This window comes from Cololabis saira, chromosome 12 (assembly GCF_033807715.1).
Source record: "Cololabis saira isolate AMF1-May2022 chromosome 12, fColSai1.1, whole genome shotgun sequence".
NCBI lineage: Eukaryota > Metazoa > Chordata > Actinopteri > Beloniformes > Belonidae > Cololabis > Cololabis saira.
This window is the reverse complement of record NC_084598.1, coordinates 29,332,876-29,360,132: the sequence shown is the minus strand read 5'-3', so window position 1 is coordinate 29,360,132 and position 27,257 is coordinate 29,332,876. Positions and strand designations below refer to the sequence as shown.

The 27,257-nt window shown below is 37.7% G+C and overlaps 1 protein-coding gene across 1 annotated transcript; it reads left to right on the top strand.

Annotated features, from left to right (window-relative positions):
• The first annotated feature begins 1,539 nt into the window (after nucleotides 1–1,539).
• On the top strand, nucleotides 1,540–27,150 carry ccdc30 (coiled-coil domain containing 30). The gene is made up of 28 exons (XM_061736449.1): nucleotides 1,540–1,622; nucleotides 2,329–2,533; nucleotides 3,298–3,480; nucleotides 3,590–3,710; nucleotides 3,935–4,125; nucleotides 12,037–12,117; nucleotides 12,298–12,375; nucleotides 12,926–13,082; nucleotides 14,315–14,386; nucleotides 14,710–14,825; nucleotides 14,906–15,012; nucleotides 15,119–15,311; nucleotides 15,447–15,536; nucleotides 15,747–15,875; nucleotides 16,141–16,278; nucleotides 16,481–16,644; nucleotides 16,850–17,117; nucleotides 17,336–17,455; nucleotides 17,888–18,058; nucleotides 18,214–18,423; nucleotides 20,058–20,215; nucleotides 20,316–20,481; nucleotides 20,610–20,731; nucleotides 20,862–21,003; nucleotides 22,367–22,503; nucleotides 23,451–23,574; nucleotides 23,800–23,864; nucleotides 23,962–27,150. The coding sequence occupies exons 2-28, from the start codon at nucleotides 2,519–2,521 to the stop codon at nucleotides 24,170–24,172; spliced, it is 3,729 nt and encodes a 1,242-aa protein (XP_061592433.1). The 5' UTR covers nucleotides 1,540–1,622; nucleotides 2,329–2,518; the 3' UTR covers nucleotides 24,173–27,150.
• The last annotated feature ends 107 nt before the right edge of the window (nucleotides 27,151–27,257 follow it).

Here is a 27,257-nt window from a genome sequence, read left to right as displayed (position 1 = left end):
GTTTTTTATTTGAGCAATACTCTTTATATGTTATAATTCAATGTGAAATTGCATAATGTGAAGTTTTGTTATCATTGTACTGTTTGCAAATGTTAATTTAAAAAAAAAAAAAAATAAAAAAAAAATGTGTATATTAACGAAGTGACCAACTTCCGGTATAGATAGAAGTATGGCGGCGCCCTTGTCGGCCATCTTGCCTGCAGCCAGGTCCCTCTCGAAATCGGCAGAACACTGCCATGACTTCTGGCAATACAGACTGAAGGCTGTCCGTCCGAGTATTCTTTCTCAGGACAATATATAATCTGGCACATTTTGCAAAGCAATTTCATGGAAAACGTTAAAAAATTTAAATAAAATTACTTTCATTGCCAATTTAAAAAGAAACAAAAATGTACATGACTTTGAATTTGTGACCTGAAGGTTAGACAGTTGGGTAAAACTTAAAAGCCTTTTCACATCCAGGGTAGATTGTCATTCTATTCAACTCATTTAAACCTGGACATTATTATCATTGTATTTAATTTTCTTAATCCTATTGTATTGTGCTGTAAAAAGAAATGTGGCCTGTGAAAAGACAAAAACGTCAGAAGCCCTTGGCTCCGTGCCATAAGAGCTAACACACACACACACACACACACACACACACACACACACACACACACACACACACACACACACACACACACACACACACACACACACACACACACACACACATATTGTATCATATGCAAATTTGTATCATGCTGTAAAACCTTTCTGCCCTCATTATTTATCATCCACTTTTGGGAGGCTCACCCAATCAGAACCGCTCTTTGTAAGCCCACAGGTTTGGTTTGAAACTCCAAATAAATCCCCTTAAATGATGGAAGTAGTTTGTCCTCTTTAAAGGGATATATTAGACTAGTTTGTTTCTTCTCCAGATAAACGAATACACTCTGACAGTAGATGGAAAAAAAGGAGTATGTTTTCTTGCCTTTAAGTAGTATTTCCACTGTATTTTACTTTTAGAATTAGATATAAATATATTTAAGTAACTAGAAAAAGGTAGCGATAGTCCATGGGCTAGACCAGATATCAGTACGACTCAAGGTGACAAAATTTGCTTGGGAGTGGTGGCCTAGTGGTTACAGAGGAGGGTTGGAGTCTGGAGGTGCCAGGTTCAAGCCCCTGGATTGCAACCAAGGTCAACCACTTTGAGCCCCTTAACCCTTATTACTGCAGCCCACTGCTACTAGTTCAACTAGAAAATGGGTTAAATGCAGAGAAAGAATTTCCCCATTGTGGGATTAATAAAGGAATTATTATTATTAGTGGAAGAAAGTAGGGGGTGTATTGGGATTGGCCCTAAATTACAGGAGACTTTGAAAATACTGTACTAGGTAAATACATTTGTTTTTTAAATATAATCTGAAAGGAATTTATTATTTTATTATATTATAACTCATTTATTATTTCTATCAATCTATAATTCCAACCAAACTCGGCTGTTTGTGTGGCAGCAACCCCCGCTTTACTTGTGAATGGTACGCTCCGTTGCCTAGCAACCCGTGGAAGCCAGTTCACCTCGGCACGCCTGTCCTCGCAACTCGGCTTTTCTCGTCGCAGTTACTTTTTCAAAGGTGAGAACGACGTAAACTTTCACTATTTTGTTTTCAGTTCCGTCACCTTACTGACGATATTGTTGTGATATCTCACCGCGGTCCCCGCGGATCCATCAGTTGCAGCAAACTCGCACAATCTGCGGCTACCGTTAGCAGGCTAGCGCTAAAACATATGTTTACATCCAAAGTTTGGGACTGGAGACTTCTTCTTCTCTGTCAGAGTTTACCTGTCTGCAGGGGGATTCAATTATATTTTCCACCAGATCTGCTGTTAATCACCTTCCTGAACAGGGAGCTTGGTTAAAGTGAATTCAAGACGCAGTTGAAAACAGTTTGCTCCTCCTCGTCAGACATTTTGGGGTGAAAGGTTTGCTGGAAATCAAAGATCATTAATTAAATGCAAGTGTTCATTTATTGAAAAGAAAAGAGCTTTGAATTCTTTCATAATTCATAATATGATACTTAATATAATGCTTCCAACTGCAAGCGACTAAACTTGGAGCCTGCATCGTTACTAGTTATGTTAAATTTGAAAGATAACAAAGCAGCATATCAAACAAAGTTACTATACTGTGCAGATTAGGAGTTTTGCATATCCTCAGGTGATGTAGTCTAAGCCAACGGTTAACCTGTTCGTACCTGTCCTGGCCCAGGTCGATAATCCCTGAGCCTGCAGGAAAAAAAACTTTACACAAGTGTTTTTCATAATCTCATATGTTTACAGAAAGGGATCAAGACAATGCCACAGATGGATTACTACAACACTGGGAGCGATGAAGTCAGAGGAAATGTTGATCTTTGACCCATCTTTGCAAACAGACCTCTGCTCTGCGGGAATTACGGTGAATTTTCTCTACTGGAAAACATAATTCGTCAACCAAAAGTTGCAGCTCCATCAACCTTAAGATCTGACAATGGATCGTGAAGAGGTAAAGTCATCGCTCACAAATCACATGACCACTGTTTACATCTCTTGGTGAACCCTTATCATCAGAAGTATTGTATGTGAGCATTTTTATATAGTCAACTTCAGCGCTTAAGTTTAAAAAAAGACAATTTCATCCATATAAGAGCCCTTGGAGAGATATCTTTAACCCAGAGCCTGCAATCACTAGTATTAGATGGGTGATGGTATTAAACAGCTGATCTTTTAACTATTTGTTCCACAAATGCATAGCCCTATTTGGCACAATGTGTAAGTACAAGAGGCATGTGAGACCTGATACTACGTAGTATGTTGCATGTTGTTGGAGCAGCGACAGCTTCTGTAGTAGTCTGACGGCTGCATGGGTCCTGCTCAGGTTACATTCTGTACAAAGGAGAATGATGAATTCCACAACAGGTGTTTAGTGCTGTCTTACAACTGGCACGTTAGAAACATACAAACGGATCAGTTTTCATTTAGACTGACAAGCATAGATACATTCTAGGATAATGTGCTATAATATTTATATGATTAACTGCTTAACAGTATGTAATACATCCTAATATTCAGAGAGTTATAGTTTTATAGAGATTTTTATTTATTTATTTTTTTAAACATTAGTGAGTTTAACACACACACATAACCAAAACCAAGTGTCTCAGAGCAATTTTATTGTATCAGTTTTTTATTAGGTGCAGTTTAAAATGGCATTTCAATATTTGAATAATGATATATCATCAGAAATCATTTATTACCTCCTCCCAACAGGTTTGGACGGAGCCAGACCAAATTTCTATGCGACTTCAGGAGGGTGGTCTTCCTCCAGAGGCCGGTGCAGATGAGCGGCAGCGACATCTGTTTCAAATGCTGCTCAACAGGGAGGCAAAGCTCCAGTCAGCCACCCAGGAGGTGCACACGTTACGTAAACAGCAGGCCAGTGAGATGAAGGAGGCGAGACATTTCTTGGATGTTTCAATTTACCAATTGTAATCAGAATTTCTCAAAAAGGTTAATGAGTCAGAACTGAATTTCATGTTTGTTTTTTTTCCCAAACTGTCAGGTGGAAAGCTATGTTGCACATATTCGAGGGCTGTTGGAAGATCGCGAGTGTCGGACTGCGGAGTGTGAGAGAGACAATGAAGAGCTGCGACATGAACTTCACCAGATCAAACACCAGCAAGGTGAACTCAGTAAAGCTGTTGCTAGTTTTAATGATGGCCTTCTCGCTTTTAAGTCGGAGCCTGCTTTTCCAATGCTCCTAAATCATATATCATAAAGACACCTGCTTTCACTAGATTTTTCATTTCCTTGAATATTAACTAATGTCATGCTGCATTTTAGTGCTATAAAAAAATGTACCATGCCTCATATACTACTGATAACAGGATTTTCCCTTTTTCTCCAGAGACTCAGAGCAGGGAGCTTGCTGAGATGTTGGCTCAGGAAAACCTGGGAGATGTGGATTTAAGTGGCCCCAGTGAGCAGGTGGCTTACCTACTGGTGGAAAGGGCCACACTTCTGGAAAGACTTGAGGCTGTTGAGAGGAATCTGGAAAGCCAGACCATTGCCGGCAACACGAATGAAGTCAACCACCAGGTAAAGCATTAATGACACAACACCATAAAACCTTTTTTTTCCCCTAAGAAATTGTAATCCTTTAAATGATACAAACCACATACATTTAGAAGGATATACAAAATAATGGGAACATCCATCCTGAATAATTACAATTGTATAATTCAAAAGTGAACTGGCACTCCTTTGTTATTTCCATATGAGTTGAGGACTATGGCGTGGGGAATCTTTATCTGTTCTTCAAGAGGAAGCTGTGCCAGCTGTTCCAGTTTCGAGAGATGTTATATGTTGAACACAATGAAGCCAAGCAGTGCTCTAAGTGAACCAAAAGAGTTTGGTGATAAAGCTGGCCAAACCATCACAGAACTGCCTCCTTGCTTGACATTTACACACAGTCAAGATCAAAGGCTTGTCTACACATCCTCTTACATGAATTTACCCTGAACAAAATAAAAAAAACTTGAAGGGAAGTGCTTCATTGAAGATTACATTCTTTTACAGGTTTACTGGGGGCTTCTTCTGTTTTTTGTACCATTTAACGTGTTGTTAAACATGAATGTAGGGCCGAGAGAGTTTGTAATGGCAGGCGTTTCATGGTATTTAGCGTCATTGAGCTTCGGATTAACTGTTTTATTCTACACTGGGTCAACAAGATGTTTGATAAACTCTCCAACCACTTTAATAACTATAGTTTTGTGATTTCTCAACTTTCACTGGGTTACACATTTTAATATATGGTGATGTGCACATTGGTTTAAAAAAAAAAAACAACCCACCATAGATATTACATCACGTACAGTGTGTGCGGCATGTATACGATTTATATACTGTCAGGAATTTTATTAATGTTCAACACTTGTATAAGAATGCAATTTACAAGTTTGTTTTCTTTCCTAACCTGTAATTTGAAATGTTTTCAAAGTTAAGATCCTACATCTTACATTAGTTATAGCTACGGTAATCTTTGAAATTTAGGCAAGGCAGGGCAGGTTTATTTATATGATTAAATCCAACAACAAGATTATTCTGAGTGCTTTATAGAGACATTAAAACATCATATAAATAAAAAGCATGATTTAAAATTAAACAAAAAAAGACTATAGATAAAATCAGTAGTTAAAATATAATTACATTTTGAAACTCAAGCTTAAAAGTAGCAATGCAGATTTTGAACTATATTCAAATGCAGCTGAAAACAGGTGTGTCTTCGACCTAAATTTAAATAAACTGAGTACTTCAGCTGATCTATGGCTTTGTGGGAGTTTGTTCCAGACATGTGGAGCAAAGAAGCTGAAAGCAGCTTCTCTATGTCTGTTTTTGACTCTGGGAACTGATAAAAAAACCGATCCAGGTGACCTGAGGGGTCTGGAAGGTTCATACTGTGTCAGGAGGTCACTGATGTATTTTGGTCCTAGATCATTCAGAGCATCAGAACCTTGAAGTCTTCTCTGACGGAGAGGCAGCCTGTGTAAAGACCTCAAAGTTGGACTGATGTGGTCCACTTTTTTGGTCTTAGTGAGGACTCGAGCAGCAGAGTTCTGAATGAGCTGCAGTTGTCTAACTGACTTTTTAGGTAAACCTGTTAAGATGGTGTTACAATAATCAAACCTACTAAAGATGAATGCATGGACTACTTTTTCCAGGTCCTGCTGAGACATCTGATCTTTTATCCTTGATATATTCTTAAGGTGATAGTAGGCTGAATTTGTTATTGCCTTAATGTTTTTTTTACAAGCTATCATTAAAATCAGATTTCTGGTCTGGTTGGTGTTTTTTAGGTGTATAGATTGAAGTTCTGTGCTGACCTGTGATCAGTTTTGTTTTTGTTTAACTGGAGAAAGTTGTGGCACATCCAGTCAGCAATCTCCTCAATGCATTGACCAAGAGTCCTTTACAGGGCATCTGGGTCAATGACAAATAAGGCTTCCAAAAAGGTATTTTTAAAAAGTCTGTTCAAAATGGATGTAATGTATATTTTTGAGTCTGGAACAATGTCTTTAAACAAGTCTCATTTCATAAATAACATTTCAAAGTGTTTAACTTCATTTTTTGAATGTATTTTTAACTTCACTGCCCAAAAAATGTCAGGTGGCGCAACCAAATATTTGTAAAAATATATGTATTTTCCTATTATTTATTCTAAGTGAAATCTTTGGTAAGCATAGAGTGTCTACAATGCCCAACACATTATTATTTTGTGGTTGTGTTTTGCATCTGCAATATTTTAAGATTATTGCATTCCAGTGGCCAGGTGTTTAGTATCTTTAGCGTCCAATTTTACATTTAAAGACAGAAAAATAATTATACAAATATACAAATGAATGCATTTAATACAATAGCTATTCACATCATAGTTATCAACCATTTGTTCACTTTAGGCAAGGCAAGTTTATTTATATAGCAAAATTCAACACAAGGTAATTCAAAGTGCTTTACATCAACATCAAAAGCGGCAAGACATAATTAGACAGTAAATAACAAATAAAATTAAATAAAATTATGAGAAAAGAAGGTAAAATAATAAAAAGCACAAGTTGCTGAAAACTAAGGGCAGTAGAGTAGGCTACCGCAGGTACACATCTCATTCGCGGTTTTCAGAAAAGTATTTAATTTAAGAGTATGCTTAAATAACAAATAAATGAAATAAAATGATAAGAAAAGAGGTAAAATAATAAAAAGCACAAGTTGTTAAAAATAAGGCCAGTAGAGTACAGCAGGTAAGTATTTAATTTAGGAGTATGCTTCAGTAAACTAATGTTTTTATGCCTGATTTAAAGCAGCTGACAGTTTGAGCAGACCATTTAAATCTATTGGTTTAAATAAATATTTTATATGGTCGCACCACCTGACATCAGTTGTGCCACCTGACAACATTAGTAATGACAGGAAATATGCTGAATAATTGCAATTTTTATTTCAAATACATTAGTAATAACAGGAAATGTGCTGAATAATTGCAATTTTTATTTCAAATACATTAGTGATGACAGGAAATATTCTGAATAGTTGCTGAATAATAGTTGATTTAGTCAACAGTCTCTATTGAAGTAAAAGTAGTAAAGTGATCAAAAACAGAATACATCACATGAAAACACATTCAGTAAATAGCAACTGGAATAGGCTGCAGTGCAATAGATTGATTAGATACAACAACAAAGTCATGTTTTAGTTTGATACACTTAAAAGAAACAACAGTTAGCTATGTAACTTTACAACTCAGTAGCACTTAAACACTCCGATCTTAAATCATTTTAGTCTACGAATTGGGGGTAGACCCATCCAATTCCCACAATGGAGAGATCAGGGAATTCATCCACTTAGTGATATCTATGATGAAAATGGCCTGCGCACATTTCAAGATATAAAGTTTAGTTTTAATTTACAGAACACATCTTTCTTTTTCTACTTGCAAATTAGGGCTGCACTTAAGGCGCAAGGTGTACCTAATGATGTAAAGTTATCTGAACATCCCCAGTATGAGCTAAAGACAAGTTAAAAACAAGGGGCGTGGTCACAACTATATATCAATATATTTCAAAAATGTCATATAAACCTTTAGCCCTAGATGCAATATGGAGAAGGGATATACCTGACTGGGACCCAAATTTCAACTGGAATGAAGTATGGACCAACATAATATCATCTTCCAGAAACCCAGATCATCAGCTTATTCATTTTCAATTTGTACACAGAACTTATTTAACACCTCGCAAGCTTTACCATATGAAGATCCTGGTTAGCTCTTTATTTACACTATGCTCTCAGAATAAACAAGGAACCTTCATGCATATGGTCTGGGAATGCCAACCTGTTGCAAACTTCTGGCAACAGGTTGCAACTGCATTATCCTCGATAATAGTATAGAATATTTCCATAAACCCTCAAACACTTATTTTAAATAATTCATCAACAATCAATGCTTCACTATGTCAAAAACGAATTTTGCATGCTGGCCTAACAGCAGCAAAAAAGATAATAGCAGTAAGATGGAAACCACCACACACGCTTAACATCTCCCATTGGTATCTGACTTTTCTTGATATTATCTATCTTGAAATATCTACAGCCCGAATCCATAATGCAAAACAACAAAATATTTTATTCTGGTATATGGCAGCAGATAAAATTAAGGCCGAACTTGAAAGATGTATTTAAAATTGATATAGACTACCTTGTTGCAGCTATCCTTGTCCAGTTTTTGATATTATTATGTTTTGCCTTTGTTTTATTTTGTACTTTGTTCTATTATCTTTTTTTCTGTTTTTCTTTATTATCAATTGTTTGCATCGAATGCTTAGGTCCAAGGGGTGGGTTTGGAAGGGGGTGAGAATATGTGTTAATAAGAAAATCATGAAAGATAAATAAAAACATTTGATCACAAAAAAAAGAAACAACAGCTATTGAAGTCCATTGAAAAATTTTATGTCAAATATCCAAATGTATTCATCAAGTATTCCAAGATTTTAAAACATTAAATGCATAGCAACTGGAATGCAACACTATATAATAACTACATACTAAATAAAAATAGATTGTGATTTAACAACAATGAATTCATGTATCACAAAAAATTTGAAAACATCTTAAAATGTTTGTTCAACACTGGTAGATGGCTCATATCCCAATTCAGGTATGCATACTGAAGCATTCCCAGTCTGCATGAGTTAGTTGTGTGTGCCAGGGCTCTGGCTCTGAGATCACTTTGAGCACATCGGTTGTGTAGTAAAAAATTATGTCAGCAGGAAGGGGCCAAGTGAACTTATTTTTTCTTCCCAACTGCTGCATGCAGCTCACCTCAATCTCATCACCATCACCTGAAGAACCTGTCCCACGAACGGCCGACCTTCATATTTCACTAAGATGAACTTCCCATTCAGATCATTGTCATCTTGGGTACTGGCTGTTTGCAAGTTGACCATTGTGGTATTGTGGCATTGGCAAATATGTGGTCTGCTGCAGAAGCAGGAGATCTCCCTGTGCATGATTTTCCCTGGTTCAGTGGAGATGACCTGGTGCATTGCCAAAGTTCCCTTTACAGGGGACACAACCTCAGGGACTGCTTCATCAAATCTTCTGGGCCCGGTTTTTCAAAAGGTTTAATCCGGATCAAATTGATCCGGATTTAGTAACCCTTTTTTTTGCTATCCAGGATCACGTAATCCAGCTTACTTTTGAGCCGGTTTTTCAAAGCAACATCGGATTGGATCAATCTGATCCGGATAGAAACTTTTCAGGATCACCAAATCTGGATAACCAGTGCTCAAATAGGGTAGGAAACACAATGTAGAACTATAGATATGTAAAGAGCAACAAGGGACGCAATAGTTAGACACTATTTCTGATTTGGATTTGTTTTGGATTTCAAAAACCAGTGATGCCATTGCCATTGCTTTGTTATTCTGTTTTATCATTGCATGCATCACTAAAAAATCATCTAAAAACAAAACAAAAATATTTTTGATTGTGATGAATTATAATATTATAATTAGTGACAGAATGATATATATTATTTGTGGTCAATATTGACAGCTGTTTGGGGGATTATTTTATGAGGCCAAACTCTTTCTACTTTGCTGTAGGCCTATACTGAAAGGCTGAATACGTTATAACCTACCTAATCACTGTAGCCTGACAGATGAACAAATCAAATTAAAACCTTATGAATAAATAGGATATCTTGTAGGCTATACTGCATGATCCAAATATAGTGTTATTTGATACAATTTTTAAGTTTCATTACATTTTGGGCCTGAAATCTACGCTGAATCCACCCTTCTGATGGGATCAGTTTAATCCCGATTTTTTGGATCAAAGTGATCCCAATCCTACTAAAAAGTTTTGATAAACCCAAACTGAAGGTTTGATCCAGATCAAAACCAGGATTGGATTACGTGATCTAATCCGATTACGTAATCCGTTTTGTCTTTTGAAAAACCCATTTTCATGATTTGATCCAATCCCTTATCCAAAATCCGAGCGGATTACTTTTGAAAAACCGGGCCCTGATGTCCTCTTCACTCACCCGGAAGAACTTGATGTCAGATTTTCTCTCTGTTAACAGACTATCTTCTGCTGGGAGTTCCATGGGAGTTTTATCTATTGACTCCGGTGTGAAATTCAAAATTTCCTCCATAGCCCTTTTCCTTTCCCTGTGCTTTCTCTGGTCATGCTTCCACTGTTGCCTCACTTTTTCCTTTTCTGATCTTGACAGCTGGCTGATGGGAGGTTTCATCATTTTTCCCTCTCTCTTCCTCCTCTGATAACTATAAAACACGAGAACAAATAAACTGGCATATTCCCATTTAAAAATCTGACAGGTCTGACTACTGTATAAAAGTAAAAACTGCAAAATAAACTGACATTTAAACTTGGATTATAGTTTATCAAGATGTATTACCTCTCTTTTCTTTTTGCAAGATAAGCCTCTCTTGCAGTCTGATCATTTCTAATGTGCTCCCTGTGTCGTGCTGACTTCTCTTTGATAGTGGCATCTAAAATTGTTAAAAATTATAATCATGAAAAAAGTTTGAAAGTGTACAAAATCTTTAACTTAAAACTAATAAACATTTTATAAATGTAATAGATCATTTTAAAGCTTTAAATAACATTATTTATTTCATATTGTGACATTCCTTGCAGTTGCGCCACCTGACTTTTACAACTAATTTCAAATTAAACAGGCTTCTACTTGGACACCTGTATTAGCTTTAGCCTTAGCTATCAAGTTCATACATATTTTTAAAATAGAATAAAGAGTTTTATGATAAAATCACATTTTCCTAGTTTTACATTGGTTGTACCACCTGACATGGAAAGTGTACCAGCCTACCTACGAGTTAAAAGTAGCTATTTTTATCTGATAAAATGTATCAATATTTGAGCAAGATCTACAAACCTTTTCACTCTGCCATAAAAGCATAAAAGTCACTGGGGGTCCCCTGGCTGATGCAACATCGTGTGTTTATTACCTCTTCACTTCACAATAAAAGCCCCATGTTTACGGTTGTGCCACCCTGACATTTAAGAACATAAATTGCTGGACAAAAGTTTTTCAATTATATCAACAGCTTTAAAACTATATTTTTAAAATCTGGTTAATTTGAAAGGTTTGAAACATAAAATAATGCTATAGTATTTTATCTTGAATTTCTTATCATTAAAAGGCCAGTTTTCTTAGTCTGTTCATTTGCACCGCCTGACATTTTGGGGGTTTGAGATGCCAAAATATAAAATAATATATATTATTTGAATGTACCTAAAAGGTATTCAAACTAAATAGGTTTTATAGAATAAAGTGATATATGTCATAAATTGATTACAATTATTTAAAAAGGAAATAATGGACCCAGACACAAAAATATGCATGTCATGTCATTGACCCTTCTGTCTCTTGGTGACATTGTAATCTATATCTTTCTGTCATCTGCACAGCTATGGTAGTTTATTTTGTTGTTCTTTATAATCTGTGCCAGTAGGAATATATAGATGTTATACAGAAGAGACCTCAGGATGGAACCTTGGGGAAATCCACATGTAATTATTATCAGCTCAGATGTAAGCCTACTTCCTGTTCCCTAATTACATTTTGAACCATTTTGGTACAGTTCTGTAAAGGCGCACCGAGTTCTCCAGTCGTTTCCATGATATATTGTGGTCAACTGTATCAAATGCTGCACTTAGATCCAGCAAAACTAAGACGGACATTTTTCCACTATCTGTCATCAAGCATATGACATTAAACACTGGTAGGAACAGTCTCAGTGCCGGGGTGCTAAAGTAATTGAGCTGTTGAAAAACTTATTTTTCATTCATCTTGATCTCCCATTGTGCAAGGCTCAGTTAAAATACATTTGTTTAATGTTAGATATGTAAGCACATAGGCCATATAAATGTAGCTGAGAGAGTTTCTATCGGTTTATGACACTTGGACAGGAACATGTGCGCCACACAACGGGAGCAGAACTCAGGCATCACAAGGAAGACATGCAGAAGACCATAGATGGCATGACAAAGGTGAGGTGATGTTCATTACAAGTCAGAATAAACTTTAGGATTGAAAAAATAAGGAGGACAAAAAAAGTAACATTTAGCTCTGTCAGTTAATGTACAGTGATGCGGCTAAATCCTGCCATCAGCTGGTTATATGTGTGTAGTGTCCGATGTGATTCTGCACACACTGGTTTTCCCTTTCAGCAGTGTTCATCCCAGAGTCCATGGAAGAAGCTGTTTGGCCTCCGCAGGTCTGGTCAGAGCAAACACATTATCACCCCTGTAGGTTTCCACTTCTTAGCTTATACTAACTAAGTAACTAACATTGGTATCGTGTTAAAGAATCGAAGTGGTGCAACACTGGTTCCTTTGCTGGATCATTGCTTTTCAAAGCACGTTTGCATTCCAAAGACAATGTTCCTTGATATTTGCGTGACTACTATGACGCTTACAACATGACCTCTCAACATCAGCGGGGTGTCCTGCTAATCTAAGGGTTAAGATCCATTGGACGTAACTGCATGCAACATGGCTGTCACACCTGTGATTTTCTAGATGCTTTGACTTTGGCTGTCAAGTAAATATATGAAAAAAACAAAATTTAAGAATGCAATTGGTTGTTTTTGTTCCAGTGCCTCTCTGTACAATGAATGGTGCTATTTATATAACACTTTTCCCTTGCTCCAGGCTTGCAGCGACAATGACTCTCAGCCTAAAAATGCATGTCTCTTACAACTGCATGCTGGGTCACTTGCATCTCCAATCTAACTACCAGACCTCTTTGCTATTGTTCTCTGGCTCCAACACAAACCAACTACTCTTTCTACACCAGGCCCTCATTGAAGAGATTTCCAGAGAGAGAAACGAGCAGCAGAGACTCGAGCGGGACCTAGAGGAGGCATCCAGGAGACTGGCAATGGCTCACCAGGATATCCGCAGACTCACCAATGAGCTGGATGCTGCCAAAAACAACAGCCAAGATCCAAATGGTACGTTGCTAGAAATGAGAGTACCGGTAAGAATATGAATAGAATTATTGTTGTATGTAAGATTTTAAAGGGAACATATTGGACATATTATTTTTATCTTTGGTTATGGCTTGCTTGTTTTTAAAATAAGTCGTTCAGTGAGCCATTCAGATTTTCAGTCTATGTTTTAACAGCTGAAGCTCAGAGTTAAGCTATCCACCCTCACATCATGCTGCATTCAGTGTAGCTTGAAATTAGGAAGTCTTTTTGCTTTGGAATGGTAGAAAGTAAAAAGTAACTCATCTCTAGTTATATTGTGACCCCACCTGAAGAAAAACATTAACTTCGTCTAGAGTTTTATCAGATAAAGAATAAAATATTCTGCATTTACCTTTCCCTACTTTACCTTTCTGCAGAATGACTTAAAACAGAATTTGGGGTTGATAAGTCTGACCTAAGATCCCAAATGAGAAACCTTCCTTCTTCATTGGTATTTACTTTCATTTTTTCCTCAATCAGGAATTAAATTTGAAATGAAAAAACATTTAATGTATTCATTATTTAATAAAGCATCAACATACACATGTGGGAAACATTGGAATCCTTAATTACTGAGAAATGCTTAAAGGTATCTTTGAAATTTGGTAGTTCTTAATGTTAGCCTCTGAAAACTGAAATAGAAAATAGATGAATGAGCTGATGGAGAAGCCCTAGGATTTGTAGAAAATATATCTGGCAGAGAATCGATGATGTGATCATTCTTTTACCCATCTACCACCTGTCAGCACACTGTTAAGGTGCTTCCATGTGGTGTTTACATCAGCCTGAGTCAGTTCAACCCATAACAGTATTGTGCTGTCTGTTAGTGTCCAATGTTTATTTTTGCATGGTAGTACAAAGCTGCATCGCAGATCTCGAAAGAAGTACAGTATGTCCCTAAGAGCAGAGAAAATACTGGCTTCTGCAGACAGCAGGCTCTGATGTTTCGACCAAAACATTTCACAGACATTTCATTAGACTGTTTCACACAGTAGTCATTCCATACTGTTGTTAAAAAAAGCCATTGTTTTTAAACTGTCACTGTTTATCTTTGATGAGGAAATATGTTTTTACATACATCCATGGTAAATTTTAAGCAGCATTGAAAACTTGTTTAAAAATGAAACAAGCAAGTAGCCTGCTGATTTGTTGTTGTGTTTTGTTATCAATATGATTATTATGAGTAGAATTGGAAAATATGCTTATTGTCTCAGGAGCTGAGCTTCACGTGACTCTCCAAGAAGTAGAAAACCTGAAGAAGGAAGTGGAGAAACTGAAACATTGTGGTGAGACAGAGGGATGTGAACATCAGGGATCTTATTTTAATCATTTTTAAAATACATTTTGTGGACAAAAGAAATGTCACATTAGACTTCCACCTCTTGCCCATGTGGTTTTGACAAACATGAATATTCAATATAGAAGCAAGTTTTTATACCAGGCTGTGACTCTTTTCTGCCATTAATTGGGAGTTTTACTATGGACGTTAGTAGGAACTGACTTGATCTAGCACCACATTGGTAACCGAGAAACTGCAGTTTGTTATTTAAACATGGGAAAATACAATAGCAGTTAAAAATGAACCGTAACATGAGATATCTGCTCACAGATATGATGAAGCTTCAGGTTGCCAAAGAGCATAATGACATACTGGATGCTGACAACAGAGCCCTCAGGGAAAAAGTTCACATTATAGAGGCTGAGAATAAAAGTCTGCTGGACCAGGTTAGTATTTACAATTTTATTTTCTATAAATGTACAAAGTTTGTTGCAGCTTAGTATTGTTTGGTGTTGCTTTATTTCAGTTGACAAAGAATGATGCTGCCAAAGAGGATTTAAAAGACAGAACCAGTGCACCACAAAACAGTTCACCTGCCTCATCAGCCCATGAAGAGAATCAGTGTCATAGACGGTAAACGCATGATTGCCTCAATAACTACATCTGGGATGTATTTATGTTGAATTCTTCAGGAATATCCCACCTTTCTTTGACATTAATCACCCTTATCATCTGTTAGGTGTCAAGAGGCGATTGAGAATGGATGGGTGCAGGTGAAAGAGTTACAACGGCAACTCCAAAGGCTACGCGATGGACAGGAAGAGCTGGAAGAGAGGAATGAAGAGCTGGAATCTTTGCTGGGGGAAGCGCAAAATGCCAGCAAGGAGGAGAGACATCGCCATGAAGGAGAACTGGAAGGACTGCACAGGAGGGTAAACCGACATTTTATCTTTTAATGTTTAAGAAAAATAGTTTCACATACAAACACTGACATTTCTCAGCTATTTGATTTAAGCATTTAAACTTGGAAACAATTATCTCCGTGATGACTGAGTTTGGCCATGTAGATCAGAAGCCTGGAGGCCGAGCTGAAGAAGCCGGATGTCCAAGAAAAAAATCAGAGGCACGAGGAGGAAGCCAAAACCTCTGACTCCTACGTAAGGAATAACCCACTTCTTAATAGTTCTACTGTATATCTCTCCATTATAATAATTTCTCGTTATTGTATCAAAAGAGTTTTTAAAAACTGTGTGTGGGTTTAAAAACCTCACATAAAAAAACTTAAATAACTGGGATTGACTTTCTTATTCATAAGGGTTGAAATGTGAACATAAATCCACAATGCTCTCCTTTAACCATGTGAAAAGCATCTAAGGGACAGCGCCCAGGAAAGAGCTGCGCTGCTGGAGGCTCGTCTGACTGAGGAGAAGGACTGGAGGAAACAGCTGGGGTTAGACCTCAGTGCTGCTCAAGCTGCCCTCAAAAAAGATAAAGAGGTAAAAAAAAAACACACACACTGCAATGATAGTTAATTCTGCCATCCAGACTTTGGTATGTGTTAAATAAGTGCACCAAGACCCGTTGTTTAGAAGATTCTGCTTCCAAATGAACTGGATTGAGGTCTGGTCTTTGGAATATCACCTTAGCTCCCTTCTTTCACTTCCATCCCATCTTCAATAAGTGTATCCACATGTCTGCCTTTGTTTGGTATGGATCACAAGCCACATCCTTTTGTATGAGTTCTGATTCTCTACCCTAAAGGCTTTGCAGATAGGTGAGCGAGAGCTGAAGAAGCTGAGACTTGATGTCAGTGGCCTTCAGAGAGAATGCCAACAGGGGAAAACGCTTATCAAGAGCCTCACCCAAGTCAAGGGTGAAAAGACATTACTTGAGGAAAAGGTTTGTCTGCTCTGTTTTTGAACCCGCTGTCTGTGATTTGTGTGTTTTACCATAATATGAAACTTGTATATATTCACTGTTAGCAAATCAAAACCAACGACACTGCTGTTTACATTAAAATGCCAATGTGAACATACAGCATGCATTGTTTTGATATTTAGACCCCAGATACCATCTTTGTTTTCAATTGTGTATCTCTCAGGTTGCTCAGATGGAGCTTGCACACAGCAGGCTCAAAAGCGAGTTTGAATGCTACAAGGACGGTAACGAAACCCAGCAGGGCCTGAGGGAGAGGCAGCTTCAGGAGAAGACTGACCAGCTCACTTCTGAACTCAGTAGCTTACAGACTGCATACAACACCCTGAGGTGATCTTTGAGCAGATGTCTTAGTCCAAACCAAACTCTATATTTAGTATTTTGAAAACATTTGAATTGTAATCGACCGGTCTCTGGAGACAACTGATAGAACTGTTGTGTCTGATACTTAAATAGTTTTTCTTTTCATGGTCAGTGAAAATAAGGGTGTAATTTTGGTGTTTGCTTAGTTTGCATACATGTATATATTTTCTAGCAACGAGATGGCCTCTGAACGGCTACAGACTACCGAGCTCCAGGCAAGGCTAAGATCCACTGCTTGGGAGAAGCTAGTGGCCGAAGAGCAAAAGGACGAACTCGAGCTGCAAATACAGCGCGTCAATAAGCAGCTCCTGTGGCATCAACAGCATCTGTCCACTACAGAAGAAGCACTTAGTTGCAGGCAGAAGCCTGAACCTGACACAGCTCATATAGAAAATATCCATAGTCCAGAGGAGAAGACCAAAGATAGTGACTTGAACCAGGTAATTTTATTCATGTCTTTTATGGTTATGAATTTATTGTTTGGATGTTCAAAAACTGGGGCAGGAGGGTAGAGGGAAAATAACCTCCTATTGTTAGTATGTGAGATCAAGGACACACATCTTTTATCTGCGCTGGGTTCAAGTTTGTTTTTTTTTTAAAGAGGGAATTTCCTCCTATGAGATTACATTTGATTCACACATATTTGTTGTGTTCATAGCTTTCACCTTTGAAGCAGAAACTGAATCATCTACAGACTAACCCTGGAGATGAGCAGTTGACCTCTCAACATCAAATTGCACTTCAAGCTCGGGTCAATGAAGCCCAGACTCTTATCAAGGTGCATATGATAAACTAAGCATCTTTTACCTAAATAGTAGGGGGGTTTCCACAGGGGACACCAAGACCTCTAATAATCATTTGCAAAGTTCAGTTTATGATTCATGTTTTACCAGCTGCATTATCTCTTACATTTAAGCACCAGATAATCTTGTTTATCAATTCAAAGGGTAATTTCACTGATATGAAGTAAAATAAAAGAACTCTAGGGCATATAGAAAATATTCTACTGCTTAGTTAATAGCATTTAATTGAATTTCTATCTATGTATAGTCATAAAAGGCCAAATGAGCATGTCTGTTAAAATTATGGAAGGTGCATGGAATTGATTTGATGATGGTTCATCAGACCCACAAATAGCTTTGGCTTTGGGCATCTATACATGTACTTCTTTTGTGATCATCTGTGCACTAATTTGTGTTTCTGTCTTCAGTCTCAAGACTCACTACTGAGTCAGAAGGCAGAGGAGGCTAAACAGATGAAGCAAGACCTACAAAGAGTTCAGAGCCTGTTTACCTCGGCAGAAAGAGAGTTGCGCTATGAGAAGGAAAAGAACATGGACCTGAAAAGACACAACACTTTGATGGATCAAGAAAAACTTAAGGTTGGCATTCAATCAGTGATAGTGCCATCAGTATAACCATGATCAAATTTAAAAGGAAAGAAAATTTCGCTTGGAAGACTTCGATAGTATTTATATATAGTTGTTCCCTTTCTTGTGATAACCTTTGTTTCTGCTCTCTTCCCCGGTTCGTGTAGCTGTGTGCAGAGCTGCAGCAGGCCCAGACCAAGCTGGTCCAGGTGGAGCAGAAAGTCCACTCTCAGGCAGCTGAACTTGAATGTCGGCAGCAGAAAATCAGAGATTTGGAGCTGCAGCTGGCACGCAACTCCACAAACCGCAGTGCAACTACTAGCCTGCAGGAAGACCTGCAGACTGAGAGGGAACGGCTCATTGCTGCTGACAAGAAGGTCAGTACTTTCACATGGATTGAGTGGCTGGTGGTCCAACGCTAAGATCAGATCTGCTCTCTAGAAGCATTCTAACTAATTAAATTCAGCTGCTGCAAAGATCTGATTTCTGCATAGTAGTTAGATTATGGGATGTTTAATCTCAGTGTATTGTTTTACTAATGAAGTATGTATTTGATTAAGATTATTAAGTGCAACCTCTCAGTGAAATTGATAATGACAGAGTTTAAGTGGGTTGCCAGACTGGTTATTTCTTGTCTCCCATTTTATGTTTCGTGAATTCACTTCACATTGAGGATAAAGGCTAAAGCTCTTTTAGAACACTTAATGGTCTGAAATAGTCGGCGTGGTGTCTGAATGAGCACTCATGCTTTTCTTAACATCGTGCAACAGCAGTCCCGCTAGGTCAGGCCTTGCAACACATATGCATCACTTTCAGCACGGCACAAGTCTAAACTACTGGAGTGGTAGGTTAGTTAGATAAATGATCAGTGAAGATAACAAGTTGCATTATCAAAAAATAAATAAATAAGAGCACTTGAATGTTTTTGAGCAGCAACTGTATCTTTATCAAAAACCTGTTTTCAGCTGCTTCCATCCACCCCCATCTTTGATTAGCACATTGTCACGTGCTTTTTAGCTCAACTTTTTTCTAAAGTTGATAACGTCTACACACTCAGTGCAGTGCAGAGGTCTTCAAATCCGGTCCTGGACTGGATTTGAAGACCTCTGGTGTAGTGAAATGAAACCTCGAGGACAATGCGTACTGTTCATTAAGCCTGAATAAGCAGTAAAGTGATATTTTCAGCTGCTTCATCCATTCTGGTCTCACACAACTACTGCTCACTCAGCATTCTAAAACAGTTATGGCATCACAATATGATGACACGGTGGCTCTCAAGTCTGAAAGAATGAGGGACACTAATGGATAGGTGATCGATGTCTAAAGGATGTATCTGCTATGGCTTTATTGTATTGAGGAAGCAATTTTTGTTACATATCTCATGACCAAAAGGGGCTTATATTGACATTCTGAACATTGCCCCAGGTAATCAACCCTCCTTCTCTTTTCTTTGGGTTCGGTGTATTAGTGAAATAATCAGTGAAACCTAAATATTGAGCTCTTAATGGGATATACTGTCTGTGACCTAATTTGCCCTTAAGCTTTCAATCATGTTAATCCCGATCTGAATGTACAGTTGTCGACTTAATATTTTCCCTGCAAACAGTTTCTAATGGGGTTAAATGCAGTTCTGGGAAAAGTATTTTACCCTCCCAAAGCGGCCCTAGAGAGTCACTTGTATTTGCAATTTCCTAGAAACTTCCAGAGCTGCAGAGCTGAACATTTATGATTGGTTAAATATTCTCAGCATTTTATCCCCGCCTTTCTCTCTCAGTCATCTCATATCTCATGCCTAGCATAGTTAATAAATCTTGCTAATTTTGGTTAAGCTAGAATGGCTGCTACTGTTTTTAAACACAACTTTGTACAAATTCATATCTGCTTTAGTCAGGTAAGAAGACACAGGGGCAGGCAAGACGTAGTGGTTGAGTCTGCTGTTGTAAGGCACAAATTAAAAGTGCGCCTTTTCTTTGTCACACTGAGTGAAACTGTGGCTTTGTTGTGATGGAAGGTGTTGGAGCTACAGCAGCAGCTAAAAAATGCTCATCACCAGCTGCGTTTGGAAGAAGCTCGGGCCAGCAATAGCAACCGCCTGGAGAGGGACAGCAGGGACCTGTCTGACAACTTGTCAGCACTGAGAGCCCAGCACCAGGAGGAGCAAATAACCAGGTCAGACTGCAGTGCACCTGACAGCGTGCAGTCTTTTTCTCAGTCCCAATTACAGGAGAGAATACCTTTGTTGTTTTCTTGGTCATTTTTTCCCACTCAGGAAGGTTTTAGAGCAGCGTGAAGAAAAGCTGCAGCAGCAGGTGTGCTCTCTCAGACTAAAGGAGGCCTCCCTGACCAGGACAAACACAGAACTTAGCCACCGTGTCCAGCAGCTGGATACACGTCTGTCCATTCTAGAGACTGAGCTTAGTAAAGCAAGAGAAGAGGTAAGGAAAAAAATGCATTCATTCATTATATGCTCCCTGTTAAATTCACATAACCAGGAATGTAGAATATTTTACCTTGTATCTGGTTTTAACAACTACACAGGGTTTAATACACTTGTGTTATTTAGGCAAAAGACAGCCAGAAGTCAAGCCACACGTTGCAGGAGGAGCTACTGGCCAGTCAGCAGGAGTGTGAAAAGCTGCAGTCGGAGCTGCAGCAGGTTTTCCTCCAACTTGATGCACATATCAGGTGAGACGTGTGTGTATCAGTGTTTATAGGCAATGCATTAGTATGAAATGATCAGTACCACAATAGTAAAATGAGTAATAAGGTTCATGAACTTAACTTTTGCTGTTACGTCTTTTACTCTCCTAACCAGGAAATACAATGAAAAGCAGAGTCAGCACAAAAGCAAGTTGTTTCGGGCCAAGCAGGTGTTTCTTAAGGAGACTGGACAGAGGGACGCCACCATCAAACAACTGGAGAATGAGCTGTCACTGGCCACTATTTCTTCATCTAAGGTCACACATATAAAACTATATATTATTATTTTATTTTCGTTCGTTTTGTTTATTTCGAACATGTATAAAAAACAAGTAAAAAAGATAAGAAAACAAATACAGGTGGGCATTCCATCACATAAAGAAAAAAACCCAACATCAAAACACATTTCAGTTACATGTTCGAAAAGGAGTGGGAGGAAGTATAAACTTATTTAATCCCACCCCCTTTCCACAACTAAACATAAATTATATGTCTGTATTTACCTTTATTCCATACACTAATTTGTATAAAAAGATATCATTTTTACAAAAATAACCTGTTTAATACCAGATGTAAGCTCTATCATAAATATAATATAACTATGGTATAAATATAATATAACTATGATATAAATATAATACGTATATCTAAGTATATAAACATACAAAGACAACATGATGAAATACCAGAACACACACAGCTGGTGATCTTTAAACACAGTCTTCACTTTTATACCTCAAATAAACTATTTCTTTATATTTCTTCTTAAATTGTTCTATGTTTGTACATTCTTTTAACTCCAAATTCAAACCATTCCACAGTTTAATTCCACAAACTGATACACAAAAACCTCTTTTTGTTGTACGCACAACTAAAGATTTGAAGTTTAAGTTACCCCTTAAATTATAACCCCCTTCCCTCCCAATGAATAATTTCTGAATGTTATCCAGTAGCGAATTATTTTTTGCTTTAAACATTACTTGTGCAGATTGAAATGCCACTAAATCCATAAGTTTTAGTACTTTAGACTGTAAGAATATTGAGTTAGTGTGATCTCGATATCCAGCCTTATGAATGTATCGTATTGCTCTCTTTTGAAGTGTGAGTAATGAGTAGTGTAACCTGGTTTTATAGTTATTGCCTCAAATTTCTGCACAGTAAGTGAAATATGGAAGAACTAGTGAACACTAAAAAATATGAAGGGCCCTGTAATCCAAAACCTGTTTTGCTCTGTTAAGTACTGCAATGCTCTTTGAAACTTTGTTTTGTACATGCTTAATATGAGATTTCCAGCTAATTTGATCATCCATTATTACTCCAAGAAATCTGATTTCGTTTACTCTTTCAATATCGCTGCCATCCAATTCAACTTTTATTTGCATATCACTTCTCCAATTACCAAAAATACATTATTTTTGTCTTACTCATGTTTAATGATAATTTGTTATCAGTGAACCATATTTTTAACTTACTCAGTTCTGTCGTGACATCAAGCATTAGTTTTTGTAAATCAGTACCAGAGCAGAACAGATTTTGTAAACATTCTTCAGGGCCTATTTTTGGGGAAGCACTCTGTTCTAACGCATATCTTCCTATTGCCTCTGCCCCGGTGGCTTTAAGGAGAGGGAAATGAACCATACAATAATGCTGGAAAATGAGAAGCTGATGGAGCACAAAAGGGAACTGTTACTGAGGATAAGTGAGGCGGAGGAGACGGACAGTGAAGGCAAGAGAACTGCCTCAACACTCCAGCACAGGTATCTTCACGAATCATTTTTTACACCCACACACATTCCTGCTGGAGAGCCACTAACTGTGTTTTTTTATTTTTATTTTAATGAAAAGGGACGTTTAATTGCTGAATCTGTTAACGGCTGACACAGCAGTAAAAGTCTGAACTGATGCAGTTACATTAACTGACAGATACAAATAACAGCAGTTGGTTAATGTTGTACATGTTCTGAGAAATAGCAGCCCTGCCCCAACCTCCTCACTCTGTGGTTTTCCATCCAATAATTAGTTGGAGCACCAGATGGATTTTTTAAAAATCTTTTCTATATGCATATTGCGTCAATTGTTATTTAAAAAAAGCTGTTTTCTTTAAACTGCATATTAGAGAAACATCCCACAGTTTGTCAGTGTGCTTGACAAAATTGGTATTTAAAGATTTTTTTGCGCTTGAATACCTAAAAACATGAGGAACATGTCCAGCAATTTCATACCGTCTGATTCTGTCAACAGAAAAATCAATGCACTTGATTGTGGAAAAATACAGTTTAAGCTTTTCATCATTAATTTCTTAAGTAAACAAAAACATAATGATTTTATTAAAGTTATAACTACGTAGTAAACAGTAGTGTAATTGAACTATCAATAACCTTTCTCCCTATATAGCACATATATCTTAGCAAAGAAGTGGGACAGCCTTTTTTATTTTATTCTAATTTTTTCAGTTAATCCTTGCTCTTCAGCTTGTTTGTTTTTTTTTTGTACCAAAACTTAAATTGTGTTTCTTACTTTCAATTGATTATAGATCAAACATATTCCCAATTTGTAGGTGTAAATGTGTACTGAAACTAACTGCTGAGTTCTCACATGAAAATCATCTTGTTTTTATTTATAATCTGCATTTAATCAACACGAATGACATCTTGTGTAAACTGTGGTGAATTTATGAGTGAAATCAAGGATTAATCCCTCTTAGGGTCGACATCTTGGAAATGGAAAACAAACAACTAGAGGACAGAACGATAAAGCTCTCCACTCAAGTGAGCTCCCTGGAACGGGCACTTAGGAACGCTTCTTTCGAGTCTTTCTACAGTTTGGAGGTATAAACATCTTTTTATTAGATTCAGCTATTTTCAGTTTGGTTAAAATAAGATCTAAATACACAAACATTTTGAAAATGCTCAATTAAAAAAAAATCTAATTCTAATGAATACTTCTATGGCTTTGGTTTTTTTGCACTTGAATACCTAAAACCATGTAACAGAAATGTTGTTCTAATAAATACTTCTATGGCTTTGATTATAATTGCCTTGAATTCTCAACAGAATGTTAAGAAAGTGCTCCTTTCTGGTGGTCTCTCTGATGGCCTCTTACATACATCTGCTTTAAGGTAAGTCATTTTTGAGATGGATAATTGTTGAGAAGATGATTATTGAAGAATAATTTGTGAGTGTTTTCCAATGATTAAAGGTTTGCCTTATCATTAGCCTGACATCAGGTTCCACTGAGCATTTGAACATCCCGGACGCAACCTGCCGCGTGAAGGACAGCCAGCATCTGCTGTTAGACGACACAAAGGCCACTGTCTCCACGCAGCAGCCTTTGGAGCTGGGATACCTGAACCTCACTTCCCAGCTGGTTTCTCCCCCCGCCACCAGAGACACGCAGGAGAGCTCGGACAACGGTTGCCAGACATGAGAGGTGCTGAGGGGTGCAGGTGTGCTCTTTGTGAAGCACAGGACGTAAGAGATGCAGTTCTATGTATTAGGGAGCAGCACAGAATCTGCAAATGATCCGTATTAAAATAGTAACATATATTATTATATTATTATTTTTCTGCTCAGGGTTTTATTTGAAAGCAGATTCTTTTTTTGGTTTGCCAGAACTGGGTTTTGACACCCAAGCTCCTAAATGAGACTGAAAATTTGGAACTTTAAAAAAAAAAGTGTGCAAAGTGTCAATCACATAGTGTGTGTGTGTGTGTGTGTGCGTGTGTGTGTGTGCGTGTGTGTGTGTGTGTGTGTGTGTGTGTGTGTGTGTGTGTGTGTGTGTGTGTGTGTGTGTGGAAGCTTACCAATAGCACAATCTTTTTATAATGTAAATATACTGTATGTGTATATACTGTATTTTGTTAAACAAGAAACTATTTCACACCAGTGCAGAAAGTATACAAATTTGTGAGGGATTTTAGAATGATTTTACCTGAGCACTTTATAAGGTTTTAATTGTGTTTACTTAAGAGAAACTGTAGCAATGGATTGCCATACTAGTATATCGGAGCGTTTTGCCTCACGCTTTCCATAGTGTAGCTATATAGACTTTTTCTGGTTTACAAACTTTAAACTGATACGACGTTGATAATAATGATGTTTGTCTGATAACAGACTCTGCGATACCCTGATGTTACTGTAAGTCTACGTACGTCTTCATTCTGAGATAGGTCACTCACATATCTTGCTAGTAGCAGCCATGCCAGTATTTAAGATGTGGGAAATCCAAAATGTCAGGAAAAGACACAGGCTTCTTAAACTTGCCTTCTTTTTTGTCTCTTTTTGTTTTTAAATATACTGGTCAATGTCAAACGCCTCTTCCAGTGCCACTCAGAAAGCACTTGTACTGTTACCAGAAAGCCACGAGTGCTTTGCACACGTCATTAAATACGTAGTATGGTGCAGATATGGTGAAAATATATTATATTTTAGCTATTAACTGAACAAAGTTAGGGTTATGTTATGAATATGGCCCTAAAGTGACTATATAAGCTTTTGTTTGAGGATATTCACATTTAAATGAGAGTTGAAAGCTTACATCTCTTGTAGAGATGGACTTGGAACAAAAACATACTGCAGAAACAACTCAATGCGGTTGTGTGGTAGTTAGCTAAAGTTCACCTGGTCAGCCTTTTATACAGAACTGAACAAATGAAATAGTACACATTTTCAGCAACAGTTTCAGCAACATCTTATATTCATATGTTTCCAAACTTCCATCAGCCAGCTATCTCTACAGAACTCCAAAGAAACAAGACAATCCTTCTCTCACTTTTTGCAGCAGCCGGAGCTTCTGATAGGATGTTGTTGTGGCTTCTTCTTTTTTTACTGTATTTTTGAACTTCCAGTTCTTTTGTAACTGGCTTATCTGTCAGGATAGTAATCATCTTCTGTCCTCCTGACACGACCATCAGCTTATTTCTACCAGGAGAGGTCCATCCATTCTCTAAGGCTGGGCCTCTTCAGGGGAGAGGAAAGCTCTCCTGCTTTTAGCTAAAACCCCACTTGGTCCAGTAATGCTTTACCAGTGTCAGGCTGCTGTTACACGGCATTAGCAGGATTTAATTCAATTCAATTCAATGCAATGCAATTCATATAGTCTATAACAACACAAGTTGTCTCTAGGTGCTTTCCAGAGACCCAGAACATGACCCCCGAGCATTATTACATAATCATAACATAAACAATGGCAAGAAAAAGTCCCCTGTAGGAGGGAAGAAACCTTGAGCAGGACCTGACTCATAAGGGGGGATCCTCCAGCCAAAGGTCGGCTGGGTGGGGAGAGCAGTAAAACGGAGATCAGACAGAGGATGAAGAACAGAGAGAGGACAGACACATTGGTACGTTAGTGCACTACAGAGACGACTATATAAACAGATGTAGACAGCAGACACTGAGGTGGTCAGGGTGGGACTGCAGGGCAGCTCCTGAAGCTCTGGCCTGCAACAGGTACAGAAGAGAAAAGGACGGGGCAGACATGATGCAACCTGTAGGTCCCATCATGATGAAACAGTCTAAGATGGACCCTAAGAATGATAAAATATAGAAGGAAGCTGTTTTCTGTGGCTGATGCAGCATGGGACCCTTGCCCTGTAAAGGACATAGTGTAAACCCAGTTTGTTCAAAGCCCTATCTAGCAGGGACTTTGACTGGATTCTGGACTGCAATCATGCCTTTCTGATCCATGTTCCAAATGTTACCAGGAATTAACTGTTTCTAAGTGGAAAATGGGGGGACCACCTCTTCAAGTGGGCAGTAAACCACTCAAGTCCAGCTTGATGAAATTTTGAGAACTCAGCAAGTTAAGAAGTGAACTTTTTATCCTACGTGGGTGCGGGCCAGAATAAATGTCGGCGGACTTGATGAGATAAGCAACCAATTATGTTTCCGGCTCGGGACATAACATTTACCTGTTTCATTTGTAACCAACGTGTACACCTGGGTCCTAACTACACACGATTTCAGTACCCCTTATTAGCCTGGAGCATGTCAACCCATGCCTGTGCCTGGTGCCATCCATGCTTGAATGTCTCTAAATATTAAATATAAACCTACATATGGTCAGGCTGATAGCTCAAACTGCATCCAAGCTGTTAATAATAGGTTTGAATATGTTTGAATTGAAATTCTCAAGATCTTTCTCTAATGCATATGTAAATACCCTCAAATTAAAAGTTCACTTTAAACCCAAATTCATGATATAACTGGAACTCCAATAACTTTTGATACACAGTTTAGTATATTTCCATATCTAACTTTAAACCACTATTGCTATTTTTTGTACTAGTAATACTTATAAGTCTTCAGTGTGCCTGAAATGAGGAAATCTTGCTGCTTCATTAATATTTGTTATAATACAAACCTATTTGAAAGACTTGGATTTATATTGGATTTGTATTCCAACTTTTTTTTTGAGAATAATAAAACTATTTTCATAAATAAATACTCTTGTCTTTTTCCTTGATGTATTACATTTGATCGTTGGCTGAAACAATTTCCAGCTCAAATTAGTT

Bases quoted from the DNA above. Each gene is read 5' to 3' on its own strand.
- ccdc30 (XM_061736449.1), top strand. The intron at 14,826-14,905 runs GTTAGTATTTAC...GCTTTATTTCAG, and splicing joins ATAAAAGTCTGCTGGACCAG to TTGACAAAGAATGATGCTGC. The intron at 15,312-15,446 runs GTAAACCGACAT...TTGGCCATGTAG, and splicing joins TGGAAGGACTGCACAGGAGG to ATCAGAAGCCTGGAGGCCGA.